Source organism: Hemicordylus capensis, chromosome 1, assembly GCF_027244095.1.
Source record: "Hemicordylus capensis ecotype Gifberg chromosome 1, rHemCap1.1.pri, whole genome shotgun sequence".
Lineage (NCBI taxonomy): Eukaryota > Metazoa > Chordata > Lepidosauria > Squamata > Cordylidae > Hemicordylus > Hemicordylus capensis.
This window is the reverse complement of record NC_069657.1, coordinates 75,133,588-75,145,602: the sequence shown is the minus strand read 5'-3', so window position 1 is coordinate 75,145,602 and position 12,015 is coordinate 75,133,588. Positions and strand designations below refer to the sequence as shown.

At 42.7% G+C, this 12,015-nt stretch overlaps 1 protein-coding gene across 4 annotated transcripts in view; it reads left to right on the top strand.

Moving 5' to 3' along the window:
• Positions 1-1,649: 1,649 nt before the first annotated feature.
• The window catches only part of UBR1 (ubiquitin protein ligase E3 component n-recognin 1), a 183,595-nt gene continuing 173,229 nt past the window's right edge, over positions 1,650-12,015 (top strand). For all 4 annotated transcript variants that reach the window (XM_053271283.1, XM_053271299.1, XM_053271291.1 and 1 more), the window contains exon 1: positions 1,650-1,868. In XM_053271283.1, coding sequence (XP_053127258.1) covers positions 1,788-1,868 — 81 coding nt within the window. In that variant the 5' untranslated portion in view covers positions 1,650-1,787. The remainder of the gene's footprint in view (positions 1,869-12,015) is intronic.

Below are 12,015 nucleotides of genomic sequence, written 5' to 3'. Positions count from 1 at the left end.
ATGGCACTGATGAGGTATTATGGAAGACCAGGATGCTTCATTAGCGGCAATGCAGCTCTTCCACATTGTTTGGTCTCATGTCTCTCATCCTTCTCTTGGCAATGCCCCATAGATTCTCTATGGGGTCAGGTCAGGCGAGTTTGCTGGCCAATCAAGCACAGTACACTGTATACTTTTCAGAGGTCCGATATTGTTCTATTCTTCAATCCTTGTCTTCTTGATTCCATGTAATATTCTAATTTTCTGGGATTGTGGATTTGGGGTTTTCATGAGCTGTACGCCATGATCATCACAATTATAACAAATTAAGGCTTGACTTATCTCGCTTTGCATGTAATGCGTCTGTCTCATATATCAGTTTCACCTTTTAATTTGCATTACTGAAATTAATGGACTTTTGCAAGATATTCTAATTTTCCGAGTTTCACCTGTATGTGGTCGCTAAGAGTTGACTCTGACTTTACGGCACTTAATCAACCAACCAACCAACCAACCAATCAATTTTAAATAGAAAAGGTTAGTATTTAAATGCTCTTAAAAATAAAATAAAAAATTGCAGTATGATGAGCTCCCAGAGTCTACCACCTCACCTTTAACCTTTTCCCATCCCTCAATTCCATCTAAATAGTAATTGCATAAAACCATGCTTCAGGCTTAATAAGATTGCACAATGTTCCTCTAGTTATGCAGTTCTGCCTTCTCTTTAGCACACTTTAACATTTTGCCATCCTTACTGAACAGTGTATCTACCATTTCTCTTCTTCTCTTGTTTTGAACATACCCGAAAAGTCTGGTGTTCGAATCCCCACTGGTATGTTTCCCGGACTATGGGAAACATCTATATCGGGCAGCAGCGATATAGGAGGAAGGTGCTGAAAAGCATCATCTCACGCTGATGACAGAGGGAGGCAATGGTAAACCCCTCCTGTATTCTACCAGAGAAAACCACATGGCTCTGTGGTTGCCAGGAGTCGACACCGACTCAAGGGCACAACTTTACCTTTATGAGATTTAATAACGTGAAATTGACAAGAGAGTCTAAACCTGTAGAGCAGAATGCAGGGCTTAATTTGAGATTGGCAGCCCTTCCTTCAAGCTCAGTGTCTACTATAGGCTCAGTGTCCTTGGGCAATTATCATCTCTTAGTTTCAGTTTCCCATTGGTGGAAATAATAGCCACGAATTTCCACAGGAGTCCAGGTTTTTCTTCAGAAACTAAAAACCCTTTGCATTTTTTTTGTTAAAAAGTGAGAATAATAAACTATATTTATCTGTTACTATTTAGGGTACTACTTCTCATGGTAGTATTTGCTTAAAAACTGTACTCCGATCTTTCAATGTATTTGTTTAGCCGGAAGTAAGCACACGAAGTTAAATGGGACTTCTCCACTCCCCCACCCCCCACGTGCACGTAAGACTGCAGCTCTGATGGATCTTGGTGGGGGTACTCCCCGTACTAGATTCCTGATGAAAGCAAAAACGTGAACATCCTCCCATTTTTATACACGATCCACTTCACCCCACGCTGCCCGCCCCAACCTCCTGTGTGTTCTAGAGACAGCCTCCAGAATATCCCCTGCAGATCAGTTCAAGTGTTAGACGGTGTTCTGAGCATGCGCACGTCACCCGCGCATGCTCACGTTCCGGCAAGGACCGTTTCGCCTGGGTTTTGGGGCTGGGCGTTGGGTCAAGTTTTTATAAAACCCACCCTCCCCCACAGCTGGTTTCCGGTTGGGCTGTGCTGTGGTGGTGGGGCTTAGCTTGGAGACTGGCAGCAGTTTCCCTAAGATGGCGGACGGAGGCGACGGAGCAAGCGGGATGGCTGGGATGAGCGGTGCTGCTCCTCGGAAGCCCCCGGAGTTGGCTGGGGTGAGATTCCACTTCCTCCTTGGGGTCTTCTTCGAACTAACGCGTGCGGCTAGTACCTGAGCTGAGTAATGGCCGCGGTGCTGCTCTTCTCGGGCTAAGACAACTCTGTGGGCTCGAAGGGGCTATGCAGGCTATGCGGGGAGCTCCATATACCTCTCCTGACCGTTTGCAGAGGAAGGAGGAGGAAGAGAACATTAATATTCATGCACACCCCATAACAAGGTTGCTTGCCTCGAAGGTCTTTTCCTGCCGTGCTCGGTGTGGTTGGCTCCCCATTATTGGTTGCCGTCCGGCAAATGATTAAGCCTTGCGCCTCTATTAAGTGGGAGTGGACACCTGTATGGAGAACAACACAGCGTGCATGCTGTCAAACCTTCACTTTAAATGGCTTGCAAAAATTGGGACTGGGGGAGAGATGTAATGCCCTTGCTTCTTAACTGTGTGAACGTTGGAACAGGGACTCGTGTTTTTAGGTAGATTAGATTTGTTAAATTTAATTTCTCACACCACACACACACACACACACACACACACACACAAACACGGAGCACATAGATGTTCTGAGACTGCCTTTGGAACGCTAAACCTCAAATTGCCTTGAGAAGAACTTTATGTTTAAAGGAAGCAATTTTATTTCTCAAGTTGAGCAAGTAGTTCAAGGTATTTACTGGCACTGCCAATTAAAAGAAGTATTTATATGAGTGAACTATAATCTAGGATGAGTAAACAGAATGGAGATTATTATTACAAAGTTGAGATAGGTAAGAGGCAGGCTCAGTCCAAAGTGGATGTAACTTTTTGCTTTTCTTGTTCTGATTCAGCTTGGTGGATTTATTATTAGGCCAGAATCCTAAACATACTTACTAAAGAGTAGGTCCTATTGAACTTGTTGGTACTTACTTAGGATATGATTATAAAATATGCTTAGGATAATTCTGTTAATCTTGTTAAAGCATTTTGGGAAACTAGGGTTTTTAGTTCTAGTTCAATTAAAAACACCTGCGGCTTTTTAGTTTAGAAAAAAGATGACTGCAGGGAGACATGATAGAGGTCTATAAAATCATGCATGGTGTGGAGAAAGTGGATAGAGAGAAATTCTTCTCCCTCTCCCATAACACTAGAACCAGGGGTCATCCCATGAAATGGATTGCCAGGAAATCTAGGACCAACAAATGGAAGTACTTTTTCACACAACACACAATCCACTTGTGGAATTCTCTGCCACAAGATGTGATGACAGCCAGCAACCTGGATGGCTTTAAGAGGGGTTTGGATAATTCCATGGAGGAGAGGTCTATCATCGGCTACTAGCTGGAGGGCTATAGGCCACTTGCAGCCTCAGAGGCAGGATGCCTCTGAGTACCAGTTAGTGATGTGCATGGTCCGGAGCAGTCCGGACCAGCACCAAAGGGGAGACTATCTTTTAGGGCGGGGAGGGCTTGTTTACCCCTCCCGCGCCTCTTTGCCCCCGCCAGTGGCCGTAATCTACTGTAAAACTGGGGCGCTGGAAACCAGCCGCCCCAGCCGCCGCCGCTTCCGCCGCTTCCGCCGCCCCCTCCCCCGCGAGCAGATTAGAGAAAAAAAGGCTACTGCCTACAAGGAAAGGCTACTGCCGCCCTTCCTCCTGGCGGGTAGACCGGGCCTCCGGCAAAAGCTCTATAGGGTAAAGAGCTCTAGCGCGCGTGCGCACGCGCCCAAGGCCCCGGTTGGGCCGGAGGCTTCGATAAGAGAGGAGCTCTGTTCGCGAGCTCCTCTCTAAGTTCTTCTAACTTGGTGAGCACTCGTGGGGGGGCGGCGGGTGGGGGGGCGGCAGGGCGGCAGTAGCCTTTCCTTGTAGGCAGTAGCCTTTTTCTCTCTAATCTGCTCGCGGGGGGGGGGGGGCGCGGCGGAAGCTGGGGCGGCTGGTTTCCAGCGCCCCAATTTTACAGTAGATTACGGCCACTGGCAGGGGCAAAGAGGCGCGGGAGGGGTAAACAAGCCCTCCCGCCCTTAAAGCAATACCCCCCCACCCGGACCAACCAGGGCAGAACCGGTCCGGCAGTTCGGCCATTCTATAGAATGGCCGCCGGACCGGTTCGGACACACCCCTAGTACCAGTTGCAAGGGAATAGCAGCAGGAGAGAGGGCATGCCCTCAACTCCTGCCTGTAGGCTTCCAGCGGCATCTGGTGGGCCACTGTGTGAAAGAGGATGCTGGACTAGATGGGCCTTGGGCCTGATCCAGCAGGGCTGTTCTTACGTTCTTATGTTCAGGGTTGATAAAAATAGGTGATTTAAAAAAATATATTTTAAAAATGGATTTTTAAAATTTCAATTGGATTTTTAAAAATGTAAATTAGATTTTATTTTTTTAATTAATTAAAAAAGAACTTGGATCAAAGATATCATAATGAATATTAATCATCATTTCTAGTTATATTCTATGAACATGTTAACAGCAGTATATGGGGATGAGAGAAATGTTCCCTGTAACAGGAGTTCCCAGATATTGTTGACTACAATTCCCAGCGGTCTTTGGCAGAGGATTATGGGAGTTGTAGTAAACAACATCAGGGAATTCCTGTTACAGGGAACACTGGATGAGAGAGTAGTGTTTCCTCTAATTTTTATCATGAATGAGTGGAAAGAGTTTTGTTCTGGGCAGCAGTGTCAAGGCAGTGTGCCCACATAACTGTCACACACATGGAAATAATTAAAACAATTTTTATAAAATTTTATAAATTATTTAATTTTAAAAATAATTTTTATAAATAGTTTTCATCTGTTTTTGCTGGAAACAAACCACCATGAAATGTTACAGTTTGGTGGTAAATAAATAAAGCGAGTAGGCAGTCCTGTAGATAAGTGCTTAGGGCCATGTTAATTAATTTACTTACTTTATTTATTTAACATATTTTTATACCGCCCCAAACTTATGTCTCTGGGCGGTTTACAGCAAAACAAAAACAGAAAGTAAAACATTAGTTAAAACAAAAACAAAAAGTTTAAAAAATTACAATAATCTAAAAAATTTTAAACAATATTTTCAAACAGCATTAAAACCATTAAAACAATATTAATTAAAAGCCTGGGTGAACAGATGCATTTTTAAAGACTTTTAAAAAGCTGTCAGAGATAGGGAGGATCTTAATTCACTAGGGAGTGCATTCCAGAGCCCCGAGGCAGCAGTGGAGAAGGCTCGTCTCTCCTGATGATCTCAATGGGTGGTGGGGTTCATGACTATAAATCTCAAAACCAGTGCCTGAGAGAATTTTGCACAAACTACAGGCTTCTTTTAGCATCCACAGAATCCAAGTCTTAGAGGGAACAGTGGACGAGAGATAACAGACCTGATCAATCCTATTCTGCAGGTGGTGTATATGTGGCGCGGACACACACAGTCAAGCCCTTGCCCCTCTTGTTCTTTAAAAGTGCAAAAACAATGAACATCAATAAATGAATATTGGGAGGATAGAGTAGATCTGAGTGAGGAGGAGTCTGGATATAAATGCAAGGGATAGGAGAGGGGAATAGAAAGTGAAAACAAAAGTGAATAGAACATGTTAATGAAGTCTTTAGGGATGTGCATGGACCGAGATTCATACGCTGGTTTGGTGCCAGCTATGCAATGGCAGATGCCATGTGCATGCTGGTGCTGTGCATGGGTACTTGAGGCAAGCAGTGCTGCAGCATGAAGCTACATGTGGTGGCAGAGAGCAGGTAAGGACCTGCTCTCTTTAAAAAGAAAAGAAGATCTTGCTTGTCGCTCCCCACCCCACGGCTCCGAACTGGTTTGGCACCGAACTAGTGCTTGGACCTCAGTTTGTGCATATCGCTAGTTTTGAGGAAACTTTTTCTGAGTGTATCCTCCATTGTAGAAGGGGAACACCTATAATGGCAGCAGGCTGTAAAAGAGACCCCATCTGGGAATATTTCAGTGAAGTGACTGTACCTGTGGGAAAGACAGGTATGTGTGCAAAATGCAAACAGTGCAACAAAGAAATGCAAGGCCTGGTTGCCTGAATGAAACAGCACTATAAGAAGTGTGTACCTACTACTACTTCTAGAAATGAAATGTACATCTATCTCTGAATATGCATTAAGATTATATTAGACAACAAGAATGTACTTTCACTAGAAAATGATAATTAAATAGAATCTTCCTGACTAGTAATCTGAATAATTAAAATAGAGTCCTTGAAGCGATTTAAATTGTGATTTAAATTAATTGATGTACATTACTACTACTATTACTAAGATTTATATACTGCTTTTCAACAAAAACTTCCAGAACGGTTTACATAGAAAGAAGATGACTAATAAATAGGATGATGCCCTGTCCTAAAAGGCTCACAATCTAAAAAGAAACCTAAGGTAGACACCAACAACAGCCATTGGAGGGATGCTGTGCTGGGGTTGGAGAGGGCCAGGCCAACTCAAGCACAGCATTTGATTTTAAATTAAAGCAACGCTGTGGGAAAACAATAACTTTTATTTTGCTAAATATAATTACATTACACGTTAAATCTGTTTCTTAAAATATTTTAAGTTGTAAACAAATTGCCAAGACAAGGATACATTGGACAATATCCAGTCACAACTAAGCACCATTGAAATAAATGAGACAAATAAGTCATGACTAACTTAAATCCCATTAATTTCAATGAGACTTAGTCATAACAAACTTAGGCCAATTGTTGTCTTTTCTCTGCTGTCTCTCCCCCACCCCACCATTATGAATTACACCATCTGTGTGCCTGGTGCTTTACAAAGAATGAAATGATGTGTCCATTCCCAGGGAGCTCACAGTGTAGAAATAGACAGAAGGGAGAAAACTTAGAAAAGGAAGCCAAGCAGAAGTAGGAATAAACTGTGGAGGGCGGTTGTAGCCGGTGGGGTGGGGGTGGGGAGCGGTGTTCCCTTGAAGGCATGCACACGTGTTCGTGCCCATAAATTCATTAATGTCCGCTCAGTTAATTTTAGATTCCGCTCAGGATGAAGCAGGAAGGCCCCACTCTGAATACATGTGCATGCACACTGCCTTGATGACAGTAGGTTAAAGGGAAAATAAAATGGATAAATAGTCTACCTTCCTATGAAATGGTGGTGCAGAAAAGCAAATTTTGAGGAAAGCGGCTTGACAGAAGGCAGTTACTGTGGCTTACTGTTCTAGTTAAAGGAAGCATCATAATAGAAAGTATGTCTCAAATACCTAGAAACAAGTTACTGCAGGGTTTCTTAACTTTGGGCCCCCAGATGTTGTTGGACTACAACTCCATCATCCCCAGACATGGCCTTTGTGGCTTAGATGATGAGAGTTGTAGTCCAATAACATCTGGGGGTCCAAGGTTAAGAAATCCTGAATTACTGTATTTACCTGAATAGAAATTGACCCTGAATTTAAGTGTGTGGAAAAGCAGCAATATTAGAAAAGACATTGTAAAATGCTGTGGAAATAAAGAAGTACTAATAAATACAATGTATTAATATGATGTAATATAAATTTGAGGTTACCGGAGAGATAATCTTGTGTTGCTTTATAAGTTTGATTTTTGTTGGTAAGGTTTTTCAGTATTATTATTATTATTATTACTACTACTACTACTACTACTACTACTTTTTTTAACATTTGCTAACTTGGCCAAGAGCCACCTTTTAACATGGTGATTCTCTTTATTTAGCAGCGGGGAGAGTAACTGGCCCTATCCACCCCCAGCACAGTACTCCAGTGACTGTTGCTGGTGTCATGTTTCTTTTAGATTGTGAGCCCTTTGGGGACAGGGATCCATCTTATTTATTTATTTCTCTGTGTAAAGCGCCCTTAGCTATTTTTGGAAAGGCGGCATAGAAATCAAATTAATAACAATAATAATAATAAATATAATATCCCACTCTTCCTCCAAGGAGCCCAGAGTGGTGTACTACATACTTAAGTTTCTCCTCACAACAACGCGGTGAAGTAGGTTAGGCTGAGAGAGAAGTGACTGGCCCAGAGTCACCCAGCAAGTATCATGGCTGAATGGGGATTTGAACTAGGGTCTCCCTGGTCCTAGTCCAGCACTTGAACCACTACACTACACCGGCAGTAGTAAGTTTAAAAAAATCAAATGTAGGCAGTTAGTGATTCAATGTGTAAACTATGCATATTAACATTTATATTTTATTTTTGCATACAAACCTGAGTTTAATCTTTAATATCTTGCTTTATACAGTCACAATTAGAATATGTAATTAAAAATGAACTCACTGTGGTCTACAACTGTGTGGTTTGTAGTGATAGGACAAAATTAAATAAGAACATAAGAATAGCCCTGCTGGATCAGCCCAAGGCCCATCTAGTCCAGCATCCTCTTTCACACAGTGGCCCACCAGATGCTGCTGGAAGCCACAGGCAGGAGTTGAGGGCATGCCCTCTCTCCTGCTGTTACTCCCCTGCAACTGGTACTCAGAGGAATCCTGCCTTTGAGGCTGGAGGTGGCCTATAGCCCTCCAGCTAATAGCAGATGATAGACCTCTCCTCCATGGAGTTATCCAAACCCCTCTTAAAGCCATCCAGGTTGTTGGCTGTCATCACATCTTGTGGCAGAGAATTCCACAAGTGGATTATGTGTTGTGTAAAAAAAGTACTTCCGTTTGTTGGTCCCAGATTGCTTGGCAATCAATTTCATGGGATGGCCCCTGGTTCTAGTGTTATGTGAGAGGGAGAAGAATGTCTCTCTATCCACTTTCTCCACACCATGCATGATTTTATAGACCTTTATCATGTCTCCCTGCAGTCATCTTTTTTCTAAACTAAAAAGCCTCAGGTGTTGTTGCCTTGCCTCATAAGAAAGGCACTCTAGGCCCCTGATCATCTTGGTTTCCCTCTTCTGCACCTTTCCCAGTTCTACAATGTCCAGATGTGGTGACCAGAATTGTACGCAGTACTCCAGGTGTGGCTGCACCATCATTTTGTATCAGGGCGTAGACTGGGGAATAGAATAGACTGGGGAATAGAATGCCTAGATTGTGGTTAGTTTCCCCAGATGGTAAAATACTGGTTTTTAGTTTAGTAAAAGTCAGTCTGGTAAATACATACTTGCCCTGGATTTGGTGGCTACCAGTGTGGAAATGGTGGTAGTTGCCACAAGACCCTGGGGAGGTGGGAGAATTTAAAATAAAATAGTGGACAGAACAGGGATGATTCAGCTGTGTTGGATATCACATGGGTGTAAGGGAGGGAGCCTCGAAAAGCAATGGAAGTAGAGTGGTCAGACAAATGGGAACAGATAGATATCATATGAGAGCATTGTCCTGAGTTGATCAGGATAAGAACAAGGAGGAAAGAATGAGCCCCTACAGATTATTACTTTGGGGTGAACTCTTTCCCTGTGGTAGCTTGATTGTTTGCATTATCCTGAAGAATGATGAGGATAACTTTACTATGTATATGTAAATGTGTGGTAGCATATGTTGATAAAGTTGATGGGTACATAGACTTTCAAATGTAGACTTTCAAATGTTGGCTGATAACCAGACCAACCTTCCACAGACATGCTAGGCTTTTCTATGCATAAGGGGGAGGGATTTTATTTTTGGCAATCTCCCCTTGCAGCCAGTTATACCTTGCAAAATGATGTCCCTGAGTGTCAGGGTACCCTCAGGTAGGTAGCTTCAGGAGGCACAAGAGTCTTCAGAGGGAAGGGTGAGGGGTGAATGTGACTCTTCTCCCCGCTTCTCTCACAAAGGGAAAAACCGGCAAGTCAGTGGAAAGTTAGTCTGGATGTTGGCCATTGGAGATGCATAGTGACAGGTCAGGAAAGGGCCTGTAGATTTTCCACAGTATTTAAATAAGTACTAGTCCTCAGTTACCTTTGTGTAAGAAACCGTATCAGGGTTCTGTGTGTTGATGTTGATTTCTCTGAAGACACACTTGAATAACATAGATTTTGTAGGAAAAAAAACAAGATAGTTGTCGCTGATGTCAAGTAATGCTGAATGAACTTTGAGAACTTAAATGGGATTTCTTTAGGGTTTTTAAAATCTACATTTCTATGTGATTAAATGTTAGAAACTGCTTCCAAGAAGTGGGAAAAATTTAAGTGGAAGAGTTTGTCATCTGTTGGGCAGCTGGCTCAGTGAGCTTTTAAAATGAAAAATATGATAAGGTAATGTTCTTGTAACTCATTTGCTTGCTTGCTTAACATTTTGTTCTGTCCATCCCTCTTTCAAGCCCTGGTTGTACAGTACAACATGCCCGATCATTTAGTGAGTGTGGCACGATGTTTGCCAGATGGCTCTAGGAGGTTGAATTGATTGTAGACAATTAGGTAAGGAGGTTTTTGTAAATAGCAAGAGGGCTCGTTTGCTTTTTTCATGTGGCCTTTCATGTTCCATTAATGGCTAATATGTGTTCAGGTGGCCTGCTCACTTTTGTTGACTTATTTGCAAGACTGAACACCATATACAACCCAGTTGTAGTCATGTGGGCTCTTTGATAAGAGATTTACACTGTATTGTCATTTGAGCAGAGGAAAAGGGGATTTTTGCCAATCTTACCTACCTTCTGAAGCCTGCTGTACTTCACCCATATATATCCTGATGGTGCTCTGGAACTTGTTCTGCTGCACATGTGCAATGTTAGTCTGGATGTTGAACAATGAAATTTTAGGAATGGAAGACTTGCCATGAAAAAGTAAAATAGGGGAGAAATTTCCAGGCCACATATCTGACTTTAGAAATTCCCTCCCTCCCACTGAAACATTTAGATCCCTAAATGTCCGCACTAATCTAAGATCATGAGATAAGCCATTATCTGTCTTAACATGTGCACCATTATATTTAGGTTTACCATAATTTAGAAGCTAGGACCAGACCTGGCTGCCAGCATCCCCCAACCAAGTCTCTGTGATACATACCAGGTTGGCCCCTTAATCCAGAATCAGATCATGGATGATTCCAGGTTTATTTAGGACTGATCTGGCATTACAAAGGAACAAGATGAGGTCTGTGGGTGGTTGGCATTGCTTTCTAAGGTCAAATTGCTGGCAGGACAGCCAGAAGGGGAAATGACAATTAAGTTCCTCATTTCGCTTGTGCCTCAAACGTTCACTGTCTGTCATCTTGAATCAGGGTGGATGGACATAATCACAAACGATGCCTTTGTGGTTTCCCTACAACTGTTCAAATTTGGTCCAAATAGGTTCCCACTTGCACCTAAAACGTTCACGTGTCCGCCATCTTGAATTGGAGTGGATGACATAACAAACTCTTCTATTGAAGTGTCCACATGTGCCCCTATAGCTGTAGCAAATTTGGTTCATATGCTCCAGGCATTGTGAAGTTGAGACAGAGACAGAGACAGAGACAGAGACAGAGACAGAGACAGAGACAGAGACAGAGACAGAGACAGAGACAGAGACAGAGACAGAGACAGAGAGTGAGAGCTGGGTGATCTTATAAGCTTACTTTCCTTAAGGAAAGTAGGCTTACAAAAAATTTTAGTTTTTAAATTTGCAGCTCAAGATGAATTAAGAATGTTAGTTTTGGTTTCGGTTTGAGCTGCATAGCCAGTTAGATGTACTTTGAACTTGATTTTTTGTTTGGATTATCATGTGAGTGTGTTTACCAAACATATACTGTTGCCAGAAAGCCATGTTTTGGCATAGCACAAGGAGCATCCCCCTCTCAATGCACTCCCAGCATAGGATTACGAGATTGTAGTTCCTTTGAACTTTTTACCTTGCTCTTTGGCAAAAATTGGTCATTAAGCAACAGGCTGAGGCTAGCAGCGTGCCCCTAGGTTAAAATGTTAACAGATGGAAATGGGACACAGGATGCCCCTCCCTCACGAGGAAGCCAGCCAATAGACCTATTAAAGCAAATTGGCTTGGGAGGAGATCCTCCCGCCTATAGATAACATATGGAATGCTTCTTAGCAAGACCATTGAAATGGCTACTTCCCATCCTATTAAAGCTGGTGACTTTATTAACGAACGTAAGGGAGAGATGCTCATAAACAAATAAAAGATATGCATAGTTGCATCTGGAGATATCACAATCTCTGATAGTAAAAAAAACCCCATAGCCCGTTCACCTCACACTGCCACATTTGTATAGCTTCCTCTTGCCTTTTGTCCAGAAGGACCCCCCTAAAGTGACTAAGTCCATGTAACAATGGTCCTGCACAG